Here is a 21,251-nt window from a genome sequence, read left to right on the forward strand (position 1 = left end):
TTGTTTTTTAAAAAAATCTTTTCAAGATCATTTCCACCTCCTGCCCGCGTTACTCAGAAGTTTATGAGCCCCAAAAACTGTGTGTTTTGGTTTTAAAACTGAGCCAGGTGTCTGTAGGAAGAGGTTTCAAGGCACACAGGAACTGAGGGATTGAAAGTTTTTGTTAATGACTTCTTCTCCAGTCTCACATTTTCCTGCCTCTCTCCCCCATCTGGTCTCCTGATTCTCTGTACAGGAACAGAAAGGTAATGATCCCTGTCTTCTCAGGACAGCAGCTCTTTCACTTTTCATTTCTGCACCCATTTCTCTCCGTCCCATCTTCTTCTTCAGGCGTTATGTTTTTAAAAGAACGGAGGAGCATCATCCTCTTCTTCTTTAATTCCTAAAGCATCACAGCAGGCAGTGCTATCCTGCCGTCATCCTGCGCGGTTTGATTTGTTGTTGACATGTTTACAAATTTTCTTCACTGCCATGCGACTAGTTAGATTAATTAGTTATGTGATAACCACGAGCTGAAGTAGCAGCTTCAAAGGATGAATGTGTGCAGACACATAGTAGAAGGAGGGAGGTTCAATATGTGGAGCTTTTTAGCCAGGTTGATAAATTTACGATCTGTGAGCGACACTTACGAAAGAATGTAAGAAGAACCGCAACCGTGAAGCTGAAGCCAAGATGACAAATCATCATATGTACGACAACAGATTAGCACAAAGAACAAATCAAATGGCTGGCTCATACTGAGGAAGCTGTTCTTTTATCTCAGCTGGCAAATGTTGCGCATTAAAAAGTCACCTCATTTCAGCATCAGACAAAAACTGGTCAGGATTCTTCAACTGACTCCGTTCAAGCAAGTTTTTCCTCCAGCTGCAATCGGAGAGCGTCCCGCAACAACGTAAATACAGCTTCAGTAGACGGCAGCTAGCAGCCTTTAGACCTTATCACTGCATGCAGAAGTCTTACAGGCTAACATGAGTTTGAAAAGAGTGAGATAAAGTGTGCGGGCTGGGTGGGGTCCTCAGGTACAGACATGCAAAAAGCCCCTGTATTGTCCTTCATGGGGGTCGGTCATTCAAACAGGAAGATAAAGACAAAAAAGCTGTTTTTGTCCTGCGTCCCCTTTGTGTCCCCCCGGGCCTGGGATGGGCGTGTCATTTAGAAAGTTTTTCATTTAGGCTTTTAAAAGAAGCCGAGGGACTAATGAACATCGGGTCAGTGATCTGCGGCCGCTCTAGAAGCAGGCGAGGCTCGTCGGTGTCTGGTCTTCGAAAGAGAACTGGAAGAATTCTCCCGCTATGACAAACCAACCACCTACAGCAGAAATCAGAAGTCTCGTCCTCCCCTACTGCTCAGTCTTCACAGAAGCGTTTCAGAGCCTCTCCTCCTCCTCCTCCGCTGCCACTCTGGCTTTCTTGAAGCATCATAGACGCTGCCCTCTGCTGAGCCATCTGCTACCTCCCCATGCTCGCAGCCGCTAACAGAAACAAGATCCTCAGCAGCACACACACATCATCTCCAAGATCACCGGACTTGGCTCCCGGTTTATTCCTGTCTCAGTTTTTACAACCTTTCCATCTGGACGCAGATATGAATCCCAGATCTGGTAACAAGCTGATTTTAGCAGATTCTTGGTACCCCCTTGTCTTCGTGGCTCTGGACAAGCTGTCTCTTCAGCGAAAGCTCCAATCCGTCATCTCTGTGCTTCATGGAGACGCTGATGATTTTGAGAATTTTTTGTAATAGATGAATGGGCGGGAAGGATAAATGAGGCGCAATTACCAAGAAGATGCGAAAGCAAAACAATGTTCTGCAACCACTAATGAATACATTTACTGCCAATTCATCCTGTGTTTCATATTGTGAACAATAGTTTGATCCACTAGATGACGAAAACTGTGAAAAATATTTTGTGGAGCTTCATGTGGAGCCTTCAAGTGGTTTGAAAAATACTGATTTATTGTCGTATGTGACCGTTGACGGTAACGAACCCCTCGGAGGGGAAGAGCTGAAACAGAGCTTGTGAATGTTTGTCACGTCTGTTTGAACAAGTTCATTAATTGCAAAAATTGTCAGAGATGATTTTTTTTCTTCTCAACTAATCAACTAGCTAATTATGGCTTATTCCTCTAATTGTGTCAGCTCTCAACATATCCACTCCAACCAAAGTAACGCTTTCTTTTACGTGTGCCATCAACTGAATCACACGTTGCCGCCTCCTCACTCAGATACAGTAACCAAAATTGTACTTGACAGCTTCATTTGTGAATTTCAATAGTTGGAGCCAACTGGGAAAATAAGGGGATACTGAGAACAGAGAATCATCACAAATGTATTTCCTGTTAATGGTGAAATGCTTAATTAAATCAATTGTTAACAGATTAGTTTAGAAGTTTAGCAGCAAGAAAGTTTGTAGTTTTCCAAAATGAAAGCTAAAGTTAATAAACCTTTTAGTGGAAATATGTAAGTACAGAATAGATGAGTGTGATTTGGTTTCTATATAATAATTTAGTATTCTGGTCACTATTTCACCATCTGTGTGTCTCTCTCTCACACACACACTGATTCAGGAAGAGCAGTGAGGGGGAAGGAAGCCCAATGACAAGACAATGGACAGGAGCGAAGTGTCTTGTTGTCTCGTTGTCGCCTTTGGGGGTTCAATGGAGCGAAAATGTGAGAAGGATGAAAAACAGGAAGGACATGTGACTGGATGTACATGATCTCTGGTCTCTGCAGGTCTCTGGCGGCTGGGGGGAACATTAGATGTCCAATAAAAGCAGTTAGTCGGCTGCTTTTGGTCAGCTGATATGATTAATATGATGCAGTATGATCAAGGCCAGATTCACTCATTAAATCCTTTTTAATGGCAATTTCCTCGTCAATACCATCTGACTTCACTTATACTTCGTTTCCATTAAAGCATTAGTTCAAGGTGAGATCAATACCCTTCCCTTATCTCTGTGGCAATTAGCTGAGCCTTAAGATCGAAAGCTAGCCCGGTCCTGTCTGAATCCACACACATAGCATGTGTTGCCAGATACAGTTGTTTGGATATCGTTTATATAGGCATCAAATCTGGCAACCTCACGGCATGTAACTGCCTCTTAATTCTTTTTCAGGCTTGGAGTTGTAATGCTAAGCTAAGCTAAGCTAATTGCCTCTGAACAGTTGGATAATGTGGCATCTATAGTCAGCTGTAACATCTACACAGGGTCAATCCCAGAATCAGGTTAAACACCATCGTATCAATAATCACAATCATCCGTCCGGAGCAGCAGTTTACAGAATTGTCGGACTTGATTTTAATGATTTTAAGAAATCGTGGCGCTTTGTACTACTTTTGATGGACAACAGCATTGTGTTTAAAGGAAAGCTTTTAGCTGCTGCTGAATCCTCCCACCGCTTACCAAAGGATTCAGACAATAACAATCCAGCATCTTATTGACCTTTCATCCTCATATCGCTTTGTGGCCTCTTTCTATTTTTTTTTTCTGGCTGAATGCATTTCCTTTTCTCTTTGTTTTTCTTTCCCCTGTTTGTTCTTGCCCTCTCTCTGAAGGTTGGTCTCCTGATTGTGATATATATTCATATTTTCTTACTTTTTGCAATGCCCCTCCTCTCCCCGACTCCCCCTCTCACCTTCCCATCCTCCTGTTGTCTTTTTGCATTTTCTGTTTCACTTCAGCGTCGCTGCTCGGCTCAGACAGATGAGGTCCTGTGTTTGAGAACAAGGATGTGAGGACTAAAAGCTTTGCAGAGCTGCCTTGTGCTGCATGTGCAATGGTGTGCCGAGTTCTTGAACATAAACGCAGTCTAAGGTGTTGCTGGGTTTAAGAGCGGGTTTTTTTTTTTTTTTTTTTTTTTTTTTTTTTTTTTTTTTATAACGGCAGCACTGAAATGATGCTTTGTGTGTCTGTGAGTCTTGCCCCCTGCTACGAGGCTAATCACCAGAGATGAGCAGCACTCCCGACGTTTTATTAGTGCTGATAATCGCTGCCTCTCACCATCTGTCAAGCAAAAATAATTTATTCAACCTCCCAACATCACTCCTCACGTCTGCTGTTTATTCAGTGCTCTTTTTGGAGAGATCGCTTCCGACACCTGTTGTCATTCATGAAGAGAATTGTATTCTAACTAATGAGCTTTTAACATCTCAATTAACTCCATGGGGGGTTTCAGCTCATTCAGAGAACTTTTTATTGTTTTTTTGTTTGTTTTTTTTTTCAATTCAGTTTTTTTCCCAGCAAATTATATGTAAAAGGCATTATTGAAGACACAACAGGAAGTTCATGTTCTGTGTCTTTGCAGGAAGTATAAAAGGAGCCACGATCGTGGATGCTCTGGATACCCTCTACATCATGGAAATGTTTGAAGAATTCGACGTTGCCACTGAATGGGTAGAGAAGAACCTGGACTTTAACGTGGTAAGTAAAGCAGACGTGTTTTTGCCCCTTTGTGATGATTCATTCGACAGGTGAATCAAACCTGGATCTTAGAAGATCCTAGTTTACACAGACACAATCGAGATATGTGGACAACAACAGATAAGGACATACAAATGACTCTGCAGACATTAGAGCATGTCCACTTTAATCTGTCTCAGTCCAGATTAGCAATTTAGGGCCGTATCAATAAAAAATCTGTGTCTATATACAGCTGAAACGGCTGTGCAGTGGTGTAAACAGGAAACTGCACAAAGTACTAACAGTGGGGAACAATAAAGGCAGCTGTGGTACCACTTCAAGCAAACAGCAAGCTAAATAAGACCTGAGGCCATCGGGGTTCGTAGAAAATTTGATTTCAAAACAAAGACGTGTTTGTGCGTCCAACTTTAGCTTTCTTCTGCATCTAATGGCCTTTCTCAGAAGATGAAGCGGCTTATTTGTTTAGAGATGATTTAGCTTCCATTAATTCAAACAAGTATGGACTTTCAATCTGACATCTGAGCAGCTCTGCTGATCAAGGAAGACAAAAAGACGTGGCTGAAAGGTCAGGAAACAGCAAGTACCATCTCAGGTATTCGGACCAGCTCCTTTTTGATTTGAGTCATCCAATCGATACAAAGTCAAACCTAAAACAGAAACTCAGGGATGGCCTGTGGAAATGGAAACTGGATTTACCACGAGACCTTTTTGATATTATACCTGGCCTTGATTAGCGACTGACCTTTACTTGTCTGGCCATGCCCTCGGCCATCATTTGAAATCCACCTTCTGTGTGAAAATATCCATTAAGTCAGAGCTTGTGGAGCTGCTGTGCATTTATATTTGACCATCCAGGTTTGAGAGATTCAGCTCATTAGCCCGACTTGCAGGCCCTCCACTGCAGCTCTTGAAAGACATGTACAATTCCAGCAGTTTTCTGTGAAATCATGAGAGTAATCCCAAATCTGGACCACCACCTGTCTGCTGAGCTTCAAGCTAAATCCGCCTGTAACGTTTCAAGAAATGTTGCTGACGGACACACAAGGAGGGGAAAATTCAATTTGCCTCCGGATTAGATGACGTTTGAGGGAAGCAGTTTAAAACAGAAAAACAGATCTAGTTGTTTTCTGTCAATAGTAAGTGAAGCAGAGATTACAGTAGGAAATCAGTCTGTTGGACTAAATGTGGCAGATCTGACTGAAGTATTGATATTTTACTGTCTGATCACTTTTATGCCACACAGAAAAAGCACCTCACCACCCTAATAGTTTATAATAGTAAATACACAATTACATTGTTTTTCATCTGAACACTTTCTACTCTTTATATAAGTGACCCGATGTATGGAGGAGTCTCAAAATAAACTTTATATAGGCATAAAAGAACGAGCAGTGAGATGTCTGAGTCAGTTTCACTCCATGTAGGTCAGAGTATGTGAATCGCAACGCACACGTCTTTTGATAGCAGCCTTAACTTCGATGTTAAAGGCAGTGTGTGTGATGAAAATCAGCCTTGATGTTGCTGCACTCAGTCATCCGCCTTTTAAAGATGAGTCATTGATGTATGTACTGTATGTGTGTGTGTGTTTTGGAATGCACCAGAACAATCTATTAAAAAATGTATTTTCACAAAACGAAGGAGTCGACAGAGAAACATGACTCAGGTGATCGTGCCTTCTTTGTTTTTTCACTGCACATGATGATTAGTCTAATCAAGCTCTGATATAATAAACATAATAAGATGAAAACTGCTGGCTGTTAATATTTTATGTGGAGAATGTATCCTTAATGACACGATATAAAACATAATGAAACTGTCTGATGCCTGGAAGATTACATGTTTAGAAACAATTCACAGGGCTTCTGATAGCTTTTGCTGGAAAGGGGTCCCGACACAGTTAATGCTTCTTTAAAGATGTACTTACTTCACATCAGATCTCTGTAATCAGACTGAGCCAGCTGAGATTGTGTTGCTCACTGAAAAAATGCACGTCACAAGAAAATGTTCATATCTTGAAGTTGGAATCAAGTAAAACATTGTCCATTTCCAGAAGATGCGAAGGACGGGAAACGAGTGTATCGACTTTGACCCATCCTCTATTTTACTATCACTAAAACCCAGAAAAGAGCCAAAAACAGTCTATTGATGTGAGAGCACAAACTCACTGTGTTTATTATCTGCTTGTAAATGGGCAGAAGAATCTAAGCTTCCCAATACGGTTCAGATTTACTCACACAAACAAACACAGCTCGTACACAGATCATCTTAAATTAATTGAAAGCTGCAAATTAGCACTTGGAGTCCCAACCTTTTTATCTGTAATTACCAGTCATGAAATAGCCTGTAATTAAGAGCAGTGTGTGTGTGTGTGTGTGTATATATATAATAATAATAATGGTTTCATGATATGACTCATGGAAGTTAAATATCTTGAGCCGTAAATCAAACTTGGATCTGCATCATCTATGTGGCGGATGATTTCATGTGAAGTGGAAGGAAATTTTTGTGTTCTAATTCCTGAAAGAGTGCTGTGCTTTTTTCCGATGAGCTTAATGACACAGGATCACACAGCTATGTCTGTGAAACACACACACACACACACACACACCACACTTTGCTCCTTTCCTTTGAAGTTTGACTCAATTGTAGAAACATCCTCATTATAATATCGGTGTAAAGAATTTCTCATTAGGGAGGAACTGAAAAAGAGCTTCTTTGTCTTTCCTTTCGTGGTGTGACTGGATGTGACGGCGTTTACAGACACACATCGGTTACGTAGATCTGACACTGAGACCAAACTACCTACAGTGCCAGCATGACGTAAACATTGAGTGCTGCTGTTAATTAGGCTCTCACAGCCGCTTTAATCCTCCTGACTGCTCTCTGATTGTAGAGCTGGGGTGTTTCTGTTGGGGCTTTGTCAGAGTGCCCCTGTTTGGGTAAAAATCCGCAGCAGCTGTCGTCCTGCCAGTCAAACTGCTCCGTCCATCCATTTCTGAACCGCTCTGCTACCTCAAACTCTCCAGCCTTTGTTTGTATATTTAAATGGAAAGACGCTGGTGGACTGTTAACATAACACCTCCCTTCCACTTTGAACTGAAATCAGATTTTTATAACTTTCCTTTCTTCACTTATTTTTGAAAGTTAAAAAAATTCTCTAAAAAAGTCTCATATTTCACACTTTTGATATCGACAAAAGGGTGCAGGAGACGGCTTTTCTTACCTCGTGACTTTTAAGTGAGTAATACAGGAAATAAGTTCCCATAGGTAAATGGAGCTGTGATCGCTGGAGGACACTTTAAAGTGAAGGCTGAGTCACCTTCAGTTTTGAGAAACATCAGCATATTCAGACATGCTGACTTTGGAGACCTAAAGAAAAGGGTGGCTAGTTCGTACAGGAGGCTGTTGGCTGATTCATGAATACAGAGGGGATGATCTTTGCCACGACAGGGAAAATTTAGAGAGGAGGAAATCCACATCCACTGCACGTGATGTCTTTGTGCAACACGACTACATCAGTACAGCAGCTGCTAACCAAGCACAAAGCTACCTGGTGGCTGTGAACTGTCTCTACACACTCACGTACAGAAAAATGTTTGCCATAGCTTTGCACTGCTTTTCTGTTTTCAGTCAAGTGTTAATGTATGTTTAAAGTTAACTCCATAACTGACATGACTTCGGTTTTTATCTGCTGTCTTGTTCATGCAATGTTTAGGGTTTTTTTTTTTTTTTTGGCAGCAGCACAAATGATTATAGCTTTAGCTAGCTGCTTATAGAAAATATGATTATAGCTCCAACACTTTACTCACAGTCTCACTGCAGGAGCCACATGGGTCACCGCCATTTTTTTTCCTTACACAAGCTGGTAAGCAACACTTTTCAATCTATTTAAAGCAAGAGAGTTTTACAGCAATCCCAAGACGTCAACTGTCAGAGCTCAAAAGTTCCTAAAACACAATTTAGAATTTTAAGCTATAAAGAGGATGATGGGTAAAAAGGAAACCCAACACTTCCTCTAATGAAAAACTATGGTTGTAATGTAAGCTCTACGAGGAAATGACACAACTGGTCATTTGCAAAATCCAAAGGGGTCCAGAACGTGGACTCATCCTGCTTCAGCCCTTTAGTCGCTCTCTGTTGGGGGAAAAAACTTCTTGCTCAGTCAGTTTTTCTGCGCTCTCTGTAATGGATTAAATGTTGCAACATCAGGAAAGTCACTTCCACGCCTGCCAAACTCGTCAGGAGCCAGACAACGTCACTCGACTGCTGACTGAGAAGGTCATTGTTCAACAGTTTAAAGCAGCGCTGGCTGTTATAGGCCGTCACGCCACACTGCTGTCAGTGTGTACTCCAGAATACAGTGTTTGGAAGTGAAAATGCTACTTTACACCATTTCTTATTTAAAACACTTTCACTCTTTTAGCTTATTAAAATTGCTCTGCTAATAGACAGCATCCAGCAGGAAGGAATAATATGCTCTTTTTGCATTATATCTGCCTGCGTGTTGTAGGGGAAATAATTAAATTTTAATTAGGACGAATTAGCTGCACAATCTGTCTCCTCAAGCAGTCACTCAGACTTGCCGGGAAAGTGACAGGACATATTTTGGCTGACATATAATTTGTTTTTTACAGGACAGAATCTATTGTCCTATCTCTGTCAGACAGCAGTGACTTATGAGAGCTGTCAGTCAAACACAAAAACTTCTTACTGCTGAATTTGTTGGTAAAGACATGGAGAGAGAGAGAGAGAGGAGGGAGATGAAGCTTCATTGTTTTTCTGCTGAGACAAATGAGGCTTAGCAAACTTAAAATCTTTTTTTATTTTAATTAGTCTCCCCATTTTCTCTGCTGAAAACTATTCACAGTCGTGTGTTTGGAGGCAGCACAATCCACATTTAACTGCTGATGAGATAATTCACTGAGTTACATGGCTTGCTCATCCATTGTGCTGCTGGAGAGGAGCAGAGAAAGAGCGCCTTATAATCTTCATAGCAACCTATCCAGAAGACGTTGAGATATTTGAGTCCAAAACGATGGACGGACAGAATCTGTTCCGCTAGCAGGGCTAAAAATGTTTTAGAGTCATGAAATGATTGTGTGATAATTAATGAAGAATACACAGTTCGGGATAAAAGCAGCCACCTAATGCGCACACATCACACGTGTGGCCCCAGACCTTCAACCGCTTGAATAATCCGATATTTAAAAATATTCAGCCTCAACTGTTGAAAGCAAATATCTGTCTGGACCTGCAGACTTAATCCTCCCGCAAGCCAGCAAGGAGCCCAGAAACAAACCCGCAGAGTTTTACATCGTCCTAAATCACTGTAAGTAGCCGGAGAGATGCAGCTCTAATCTTTTTTTTCTGCTTCTTTTTCTCTCTGCCGCAGAACGCCGAAGTGTCCGTGTTTGAGGTGAACATCCGGTTCGTTGGAGGGCTGCTGTCCGCCTACTACCTGTCTGGAAAAGAGGTAACTCACATCTCCAAGCTTCCTGCGGTGTTTTCTCTCAGCGAATCAGACGTGGAAGGGGACTCGGCTGGTAGCTGGTCGCTCTTCAGGGTGATTGATCAAACAGATGGTCCAGAGATGATGATGGTGGACAATCAGTGAGCGGCTCGCTGCTTTGATACGCTCAAAGTCCTGCAAAAAAAAAAAAAAAAGCAGTTTAATAGCAGATACAGATAAATGTATCCAATTAGCGAGCGACAGGGAACGTTCTGGTTTGAAGTTCGACTGGGTTCCTTCCATCCAGGCTGGACTCCGGCTCATGCTAACGGCAGAATGAAGGGTATTTTTTTAAATCAAAATGGCTCACGTTGAGCTCTTTTGTTTTTTTAAGAGCAAACAGGTACCTTTCTGTCACTGTGGAATGTTATACAAGAAACTTTCTTTCGGGGTCAAAGTGTCAAGAGTGTCGTGCCTATCCTGCTGTGTCTGTGTGTATGAGTTTCGTGTGAATCCATCTGTGGCGGGAGGCTGAAAATGACATCAGGTCCTGTGCTGCTCTGCCAATGCAATGATTTCTCGCTCTTCCTCAGTATCCCCTCCCCTTTCTCTCTTTTAATTATGCGCTTCAGTCTCTTAATGAAAGATAAGACCCTCACAAAAGAATTGATAGCTAAGCAGAAAAGCTTTTAAAACCACCTCAAAACTTCATTTCTGCTCAGCTCAAAGAGCCTCGGAGTTCATAGCAGTTTTTCCAGACTTCATTTGCATCCCCGACATTAATCTGTCCTTTAATACGTAGATGCAGGTTTAAACACTCTGTCCCGTATGTGCAGGCTATCGAAACAGTCATCATAAAGGTGAGCCAAACCGAAACTGTGAGACTCTGAGTTTCTTTATTTGTAGTCGGGGGGGTGAGTGCCTGCAGGAGTGAGATTGGGAGCTCTCTGGTAACAAAACCCATTTAAAAACTCATTGAGCATTTCAGCGCTTCAGCAAACACACAAAATGTAGAGCAACATTATTTCTTATTTGTCAAGAGGTGGATGTGGGAGCTGTGGCACAAAGCTGGCAATAATAACACCAGTGAGGACAATAACACTCAAAAGAGACCAAGCAAGAAGAAATCTGAGCATTAGTTAATGACTTCTAGGTAGTTAAGCATCGTTTATACCTATACACTTTAAATATTCATATTCAAACAGGTCTTAATTATTAATCATTAAAGGTCCCATGAAATTCTTTGTTTTATGTAACAAAACTTAAAATAAGAAGGCATCAGAAAAAGGCATCACAATTTAAATGCAGTAGTGATTTTTATTTATCATTAAATAACAAAAGGATTATCAAACAATGCAATGCTGCACATTTTCAAACGTTGTAGGCCTGAAAGCAAAATAAATCATTTTTAAGGCTCAAAAGATAAAACTCAGTTGGCTGCATTGAAAATTTGACTGTTGGTTTGAACGGATGATACTCTCAACAGGTGTGAAGCCCGACTGTGACTGTTTATCATTTCTCCTCTGAGAGACAATCTGTTGTCCGGACCTTGAGAGGAGGTTTTCCTCTAGGTCCAGGTCAGGGCCCCTGAAGGCTGGGGATGGGAGATGGATGGGCCGACAGGATGTCCGAGGCTGACTGAGGACAGGGTGCCGAAGCGTCGAAGTGCAAACGGCATCAATATGAGCTGCGTCCAGTGAAAGATCTACTAAAGTGAATAGATCCCACCATGTTGGAAAACTTGAAAAAGATCCTGCAAATTCTTCATTTCTGCACAACCTTTAATGTGTAATAGTTCACAGAAAACATCCAAAACAAATAACTTTCTTTCCAATTAATTAGCCAAGGAAATGATCTCCGATCACAGGGTCTTTAAAATGTCCGTCACGAACCCGAATAAATTCAGACAGAGTGTGACACGGCACTATGATCACTATGTGTGTTATTTGTATTTGTTCATGTCATACAGTGTGTTGAATAGCTCTGTTTTACTCGACCTGGGCTGGTCTGTGTGTGTGTGGTACATTTGAGTTTTTTCAGAGCAGCACTCCAAATAAGTGTCAACCTTCAAAATGAGCGACAGGGCACAGATAAGAGCGCTGGCGTGTACAGAGGAGCCACATTACAAGGACATTTTCTGTTGTGTGTTTAAATAACAAAATGTCCAAAGTGAACAATGGTCAGGCATGATGTAACTTCTCATTTGGTGCATCTGTTGATGAGTGTGTCTGACCTCCAGAGAAAATGAACCCTCTAAACGAGGCAGACGAAGCAGACAGACGCTTTCATAGAGGGAGAGAATAAAACCACAGAACAGAGTTCAGTCTTCAGCCCTTCGCCTCGTTCTGAATTCTGTTCATTTGCAGCCTGAAGTGAAAATAGATTTGTTAGAGACAGGAAACTTTTTCAACACAAGGCCAAGTAAAAATATTCCCTAATAAAAATCTGTTTTCTCTCAGTTAACTCTCACAGTATTGTCCTCTGAGAAGCTGTTGCTACTCAGTTTTCTTTCTTTATTCAAATTCCATCTGAAAATGAAATTTTTTAAATAATTTATTGGATTTGATTCGGCGATCGTAGGGATTAGCCCTCACTTGCCTGAATGACTAAAGATTTCACGGTCTGGGCCACTAATCCAAAGGTCAGGGGTTCGATCAGCTGGTGTGGCCTCCATTGTGAAGTCTTTTACATTTACACACCGTCCATGTTCCACATACTGACAGCAGCCTGAGCTTTTTTTTTTTTGACAGATGGAAAACAAAAGGAGTTTTTTTGTTGTTGTTTTTTTGGAGGAGGATGATGGATGAGGAGTCAAAGACTGATGAAAGGTGTCAGATTGACATGAGGAACAGCCGGAGGAGTGGAGTCTCTCCGTCTCTCTCCCTGTCGGCTCTTGTCTGGCTCCGACTCAAAGAGGCCCGGGCCTTTGATAAAAATTTGATCAGTAAAAGTACAGCTGGTACTGGCTGTGTGCACCCTACTGGCAGGCTTTTAACGTCCCTGCCTGCATACAGATCACAGCGTGTAACCTCGTCTGCCGAAGAAAGCGAAGGAGGGAAAGGACGGTAGGAAGGAAGTAAACAATACACGGAGAGATGAGCAAAATAAAAGGCTCCCGTTTACTCTGCTAATCTGAACTAAGTGCTTCAAGGAGGGAAGGACAGATAAAGGACAAACGGAGAGAAAGAGAGAGAGAAAAGGATGAAAGAAGCAGCACATGAAGGAAGCTATGTAAGAAAAAAATAACCCGAGAGAAGGTGACCATTGATGGAGGGAAAAAGTGGAAGTCTGAATTGAAAGAAGGCAAGAAATGGATACAACAGCAATATGTATGAATCTTTGGTGCATTTCTGTAAAAAAACATATTGCCACTTTTAAAGAGACAGCAAAGTACTTTTTGTTTTCCTAAAGTAGATGGGTTTTTCATTTTTCTCTGTTATTCAAAATTTTATTTTTACCCAGCTGTGAGCAAACCTTCACGTTCTCTTTGAGGGGAACAGTAACTTTAAGTTTTCAACACCAGACATTTGAACAGCTCTTCAAAATGAACACAGATATGATCACAACCTGAATACAAACATCTGAAAAGTGAAACCTTGAACCAATATTCTATCTAACGACCTGTCGTGTAATTTTGAAATCCAGCTACTGCTAAAACTAGTGACATCAAACATAAAGGCTTAAATATGAATGGAATGAAGAAGTGAAATAGGGAGTGAAAAGGGAGAGAGAGGATGAGAATGAATGAAACTATGGAATTGGAGATGGGAACAAGAAAATTGTAGCGATTAGAGGAAGCTGGAATCAATAAAAAATAGGAATAGGAAGACATCAACCGACAAAAGAATGATGGCATCATCAAAAGGATGACGACTTTGGAGAGATGGTGATAAAAATACTGTAATAGAAATATTGATTCACGGGAAGAGGAAAGAAGAGAGGGGGCTGAATATGGCAGGATTAATGTTTGCTCTTTTAGGAAGGATGGAAATGCTCTAACACGAGTTTCACTTGGTGAGATGATGTTGGTCTGGGCATTAGCACTCGTACAGTGTGTATCACCACAAACACACAAAAAGAGACTGTCGTGTCCGAGAAGCAGCAAATCCCCTTTTCTGTTAGATTTGTCACCAGTTATTGTAGGAGGAGGAGGCTTTCATCGTTATCCCAGAATGATTATAATGAACACCAAATGATGATACTTGATTGTGATGAAAAGTAATCCCCATCTCCTTCAGCTGTGTGTGACAGAGTAATCCAGCTGCCCCGCTCATCCCTTAGAGCCGCCCAGATTAAAGAAGAAATCCTGTCAGCGGTTTGACGCTCAGGTGTCTTACAGACCTCATTTGGACACCAAGTCAATTAGGACTGAAGTTTAGTAGCAACGTACACGCAGCGCATTCAGGAGGCTGAGCTGTGGAGAGAGCCAATGATCCCACCGTCTCCATTGCTTTCATTGATTTTTGCTAAATTTCCAGCTGCTGGCTTGAAAGCATCACAGATGTTCTGTAATCGATGCCGTGGCAGGTTGGAAAACACGCAGAGGCGGTGTAAACACTTGATATTTTTCATGATATTTATGAAGCTGATTGATCCATCATGGAGAAGAAGCTCCTTTCTTTGTTAAATCTAATTTGTCTCACAGCTGAGCACATTCATTCATGGATTTTCAGCACATTGATGTAAACAGCCCGAGTTCTTGAAGAAAGTCAGCCATGATAAGAGCACTTGTTACGGCTGAAATCTGCCTTAAACCAGTCAATTATCACACTAATATGTTTGAATTGAAGCCTGGCCTACGTGGAGCGGCTGTTACGTTTCATCTCCTTTAATTTGACTTAGATTTGCTTGGACTCTTGATAAATATACTGTATTATTACAGATTATATATATTACTTTCCCTCATTCAGTTTTTTCTGCACAGTTAGGACGAAGGTGCCTGCTCTTTTAGGCTGATTTAACCTTTTCTCTTTAATTCAAAGATAGAAATAAGAATACATTATATAAACCAATGAATCAGTGGTATATTATCGTGAAACTGAAATCTAATTGTCGGTCTCTGGGTTTCTGTGACCTGGACAACAGAAATTAGCTGAACGTGATTCATTTCCTGAAAGGTTTTTCTTTCCAGCGATTGATCAGATAGCGCCAGAAGCTTCTTCACTCTGGCTAAGACAAAAACACAGCACAGCTTTGCCAGCTCCCTCTGCTAACTGATTGGTCTCCATTACGCTTTGTCTCTCCAAGTGTATTTTCACAAATCTCAGCAACTGATCTGCAATCAGGCAGGCCCTCGTCCTGCTCTTTATTACCCAGCCTTCATGATCAAATCATGATCACTTATTAATGCTGTTGTTTCAAACAGAGTGGGGGTGGATTACAGTCAGGGTCCTCGAAGCTTTCAGAACTAATTGAGATTCAGACCCGGTCATTAAAGGATAGCAGTGCTGCTGCCATTTACACTTATTAAAGTTCACCACAAAATAGACCCATAAGCATCAGGGCTTAACACGTGGCTGTAAAACAACAATTTCACAGAATAAATTGAGGCTTTTAAAGCCGTTTCCTACTTCACAAACTCAGGTGCCGTCCCGGTTAACTTGTTACGTCAGTATTTATGATCTAACTCCATTTTTTCTGCTATAAACACTTCTGCTGTTCCCGTATTTCTCTGTCATCCTCAAGACAAGAATTCCCTCCACAGAGAGAAGTCTTCTCCCTGTTTTACTGCTGGTGTTTGGATACTTCTGCTATCCCTGATGACAAGTGATAGAGCCTAAAAAAAATATCTCCCTGAGCCCACAGTGTTTACCAGGAAGCGGCTCACTGAAAATAATTTCTCCCTCAGTCAGTAGATTGAATTCACAGTCAGTCTGGTATGATATAAAAGAAGTATTAAGATCAAGGCGGGAGAAGTTCATGATGGACGGGCTCACAAACAAGAAGACTGCCCTTTCCCGAAGTCGGGAAGCAGCAGGGAGTCGAGACGTACACACATTTTTATTTGTGCTGGCCTGCCGTACAGCTGACAGGCTGCTGAGTTGAAACTGCTGCTTGTTTAAAAGATCAGATTATGTGGCCTCTCTGCTTCACTTTCTCACAAGTGCTGGCGACAGCTTTACTGAGAAACTTTATAAAAAAGTGAAACCGTCCTTATTGCTATTTTAACATCCAGCTTAAGGCCAGCAAGAAGTACACTCAGGTTTATATATATTTATAAAAAAAAAACAACACTTTGACACGATAAAGCCAGCCTAAGCTTTGACTTTACGTTCCCCAGGGCAGAGCGATCCCCTGAAACAAAAGGCGAAGATCACAAGTCTGCGTCGAGGATTGAACCAGAGCAATTAAACGTTTATTGTTGACACACATTGATATTAGTTGCGTGCTGTCAGCAGTTTGAGCATGTTCGCTCTGGGCTCTGAAGTGTGATTCAGAGCCCAGCGTTTACGGTTATGAATCATGAGTAATGAATACAATGAAGTTAGCTGGCCATGGGGCTTTCTGGAGCCTGGGATTTCAGTTGGTTTATAGCCCATGAAGCTTCCTGCCATCAAAACCAAACTCCATGTCTCTTCTTCTTGTGTGCATTTGAGGCTAAAACTTAAAATAAACGAAATAAAATACGATCATATGATGATGTATTATAGAAATAAACACCTGATAGACAAAATAAAATATGATAGTGCAATTATTCTTAATATTTCTTAAATATAAAATTCAATACGTAACAACTTAGAACAAGATATTAGGTATACAGATTCTGCATGTTGCTGAGGAGGGAGTGAATGAATAAACAAACCCAGAAATAAGTTCCCTGTAAAAAAAAAAAAAAAAAGATTAGTATTAATTGTAGAAGTGAACGTGGAGTCTGACGTGTTGAAATGTGTTCACTCTGCTGCCTCATTTGCCCTCAATTAACATTCATTACGGCGTAATTAGACAGAGCAGAGCCAAAACACACCGAAGATCCCCCGACATAAACCTCGTGTGGAGGTGGATGGAGGACGTGATGGAGTTGATTTGTGTGAGAAAGGCTTCGCACATTGTTCTACGACATTATTCGACCCTGACGGCTGCAGTGATGTAACAATATATCCAGACTGACCGCGTCAGTCAAACGCTCCAGAACAGCGTGAAGAGACAGACACTTCTTAAGCCCTGATTTGAACTGAATGTAGAGTGGATACCTACAGGCAGGATTACAGAAGCGCACACACACACACACGCCTGAATGAACAAAGAAGCAGCTGAGAGCAGCCCACTCTGACAGACCCCCTCCTGAGAGCGTGACGTCCAATCAGACACCCATCGAGCACGAGGAACCACAGCTCTGTACTTCCTCCCTCCTATTTCACTGTTCAGCTGCTGGATCGATGGGCGAGAGGGACGGAAAGCCGGATGGATATTTTGACATTTCGCCACACTTCTCGTTCATTCTTCAGTATTTTTATTTTTTGCTTTTGCTAGAATGAGGCAGCTGCAGACGGGGTTTAGGTTTTGTTGATTTCCATCGAGACCTGTCAGGTTAAAAATACATGCAGGCAGCTCAGGTTTACTGTAGACAGACTTGAAAGCACCCACCGAATGCTGAAATCTTGTGTAATTGTCTCATAAATAAATAAATTCCTTATTCAGGAATATGTCAGATGTTCTCCCTTTACCTCTGTTTCTGTCTGTTATCCTGGAAATGTTCACCAAAGAGTCAGAAACTCAAATCGAGCTCTTTCAATTCAGTTTATTAAGAATTCAAGTGCTTTGCCCCCCCCCACCCTCGAGAAAGTCTGCTTTCAAGGTTTTCTCCGACTGAATGTTCAGTTCACCTCCACAAACTGGTGACACGTCTGTACTTTTTGTTGCTCCGTGTTCCTGAAGAAACACAAAGGACGTGTTCCGCTTTGATCCTCGCAAGGGCAACGCTGTGAAGAGACAGGGTTTTGTTTTAATTTGAAACATTTCCAACATGACAGGTTGACACTGAAGTTTCTCACAAAGTAAACTCCATATGATAATTGGTGCAGCCGCTGCCCTGCTGAGCGTGTGCAAAGCTAAAGCCATCATCCCATTAAATTGTCAGTCAGTTACATTTTTTTCAAGCTGAACCTTTCCTGCCTTTCTGCTCTACAGCGTTTTTTTGTAAAAAGATATTATTAGGTATATTATGTCAGAGGAAATTAGAGATCCCTGTTTTTTTAGGCTAATAGCGGAGAAAACAGAAGTAATGTGCAGAAAAGTAGCTTTTTATTGGTGGGATTGGTGGATTACACGACGAATTAGCATGTTACAGCTGATCCTGCAGTAGCTGATTGGTCTTTCCGTCATCAGATTGGGGCGGAGCTATTTTCCCTGCTATGGATTGAGTATGACACGAGAAACTGAAACACAGATATCCCTTCTTTACTTCACAGCAAGTTTTTTTTTTTTTTCTGTCCTTCTCTTCATATTGGATTTTTTAAACATGAGACTTTCTATCGATACCTGGCTGTGATAGAGACTCTCAGTGGGAAGAGCGAGCTTGTGACACGAAGCCATTACGGTGTAATCCCGTCTGTGACCTCCAGCTGTGCAGGTCAGACCTACAACGCACGCTGCTGACCGCCACACACTCACACACGCAGGTAATGCAGCGCGTTGGGAGGAGGCAGACAGACAGCTTCTGTTCTCAGGAAATCCCATTCACTCAGTGAGAAAATTGGCTTTACCAGAGGGATGGGAAGAGGAAAACAACCGCCCATCCCTTTCACTCGTCTGGCCATTTCTGCTATCGTCCTGCTGTGCCCAAGCAAAGCTCCTTACATATCCACACACACACACCGCCAAGTAAAGGTTATTTGCCAAGCGTAGAGAATGAATTTTCTGGATATCTATCTTAATCTCTTTTTGGACTGGTCTAATCTGTTCTGAGGAAAGCGAAGAGAGCTGCAGATGGAGGGCAGAGAGGAGGAAATAGTCGCTGTTGACCAACATGAAAACTCACTCTTCAGCTCAACATTTTCATTTTCATGCAACAGTTCAGATATCAAACAGGGTTGAATTTATTTGAGGTTTGCGGGGGGTCTGATGAGGAAGTGAAGTCAAAGTTAAAGCTAAATCTGCATCATACCACTATTATAGTATTTTTCTGGATTACATATTTAAACTAAAGTCATTTCTTTGTCCAGACACATTTAATATTGCAATAGTAGACGCGTGTTTGCAGCATAAGTAATAAATTCTTTTTTGTGTGGAGTTTATATTTTCCCACCCATTACTCCTGCTTCCTTCAGGCCAAACACACATCAGGTTATTTGGTGACTCTAAACTGCCTGAAGGTGTGAACCAAAGTACGTCTGGTTGTTTTTCTCTACATGTCACCCTGGAAACCTGATCGACCCGAGCCTGTTCCCTGGCTGCTGTTGGCTCCATCCACTTCAGTGGTAGCAGTAAGATATTTATTCACCTTATTAACAGTGAAAATCCTCCTTCCTTCAGCAGACTTTATTTAAGATCACCATTTCCATTCACACATTTTACGGAAGGAAGGCTAATATGGATGGATAGTACTTCAACTTACATAAGCTTTCTTAATATTTCCCACTTAGGATTTGTTTAAAATTTTAAATGAGCACTTAATCTTATTTGAAGTTTACATTAAATTTACATAAAATTAACAAAAGCATTATCGCTCTTTTTTAATTTGTGAATCAAGCCAGTAAGGTTTTCCCAGAGCTGTCAGTTGCTTCGAAAGTTGAGAAAGCAGTTATCGAACTTTCTGTTTCTGATAAACCAACGAATCGCAGACATCCCTGCAATTATCTGTCAAAACCAACCGTATGCCTCGCAGTGACAAATCAGGACGCAGCTGAGCCTGCAAGCGGCCGAGTCTCAAAGTAATGTTAGGCGTTCAGCTCCATTGTGGCTCACTTAGTTGGGTTAACTTTGTATTTTCTGCACCAGAAACTTGAGCACTTTTCCTGCCACGAAGGGAAAACACTCACTAGATTAGATTAAAGAAGTGAGAGAGGCAGCCCGTGTCCCTCCAGTAATGGGCATCAACAAAGGCTGGTCCTTTCAGTGCCTGAAACAGAACAACGACTTCAAAGAGGAAAATCCAGACTAAAATAGACCTCTTCAGCTCCTGATGTCAGAGAAAAGCCTGTCTGCAGAGGCCACAACGAACAAGTCGCTGTCGGGGCGATGTTCAATAATACATGGGTAACAAAATATATTTATATAAATATAGTCAAACACCACAACCTAAGAGAATTGGTATTTCAGTCTAGAGCTTCATTTGCAATAGTGATATGAGGAGATTAACTGGGATGAAAATGAGATGAGAGCTACTGGCACATATTTACCAACGCAAATGAACAAGTGCGCTGTTAATGTACGATATAATCAGCCCTAAAACAGAGAAGATGATAAACAGAACAGTGGATTAAAACAGTAAAAACTGTTAGAGCTTAAGATCTTTATGAACGCATTCACACAACACAGACACACACATACTGCAGCGAGGCAGACTGACCCAAACCACTTTAGATAGGAAACCTGCCTCAGTGGATCAGTAGATGGAGGGCAACACACACACACACACGTATTTTTGATACTGTAAAGGTCATGCAACAAATTGATTCCATCACTGATCACACAAGGCTTCAAAAGGGATCAGTAACTAAATGGATTGTCCTGCTTCTTTATATCTTGTGATAAACATGGATTAAGATAATGAAAATGAAAAATCAGTGAAGTGCTAATGAATGTCTGGAGTCGGTGAAAGAGTTTGTGTAAACACAGTTGGCTGTATTTAGTGTGAGTGAGGTGAGGCAGCTTAATGTAACGACTAATTCCAATGAGAGAAACGACGCAATTAAAGCTGGAAAAAGATTTGGAGAAGGTTACTTTGAGAAACGAACAGAGTCGAAGCTCCAGTCAGCAGGTCGCACAAACTGATGGTTGATAATCTTTTACTAATTTTTCTGTGACCTGACGTCGAACATTTTGTGATTTGTGTCGCTGTAGTTTCTGAAGTGGCAGTGAGCATGGCGGTCTGTTTTTCTCAGTGGCTTTAGGGGTCGGGAGCTTTTAACGGTGTTTGTTGGCTGTGACACTGGAATGAATCTGCCCTCACGCAGTCCTTCAGCACATCATTTGTGATGCTGATTTTCCTCTTTCGGTCTCCATAGTGGGGCGACTTTCATTAGACAGAGATGAGACAGTCTGAACACCTTCGTTTCTCTAACATTGTCTGTAAATATCATTGTATGTCTGGTTTTGCACCTTTTCCCACTGGATATTTAAAGAAATGTTTCTTCTCACATGTGAGATCAGATGTGTAACTGTCCAACATAGAACTTTTAGTGCAGCTAAATTCAGTTTTGACCCTCAAGTGGCAGATAATCTCA

The 21,251-nt window shown here is 41.5% G+C and overlaps 1 protein-coding gene across 1 annotated transcript in view; it reads left to right on the plus strand.

The window, feature by feature from the left end:
* The window catches only part of man1a1 (mannosidase, alpha, class 1A, member 1), a 98,624-nt gene that overhangs the window by 40,278 nt on the left and 37,095 nt on the right, over window positions 1-21,251 (plus strand). The window contains exons 3-4 of the mRNA XM_029496920.1: window positions 4,303-4,418; window positions 9,811-9,891. Coding sequence (XP_029352780.1) covers window positions 4,303-4,418; window positions 9,811-9,891 — 197 coding nt within the window. The remainder of the gene's footprint in view (window positions 1-4,302; window positions 4,419-9,810; window positions 9,892-21,251) is intronic.

This window comes from Echeneis naucrates, chromosome 24, assembly GCF_900963305.1.
Source record: "Echeneis naucrates chromosome 24, fEcheNa1.1, whole genome shotgun sequence".
NCBI lineage: Eukaryota > Metazoa > Chordata > Actinopteri > Carangiformes > Echeneidae > Echeneis > Echeneis naucrates.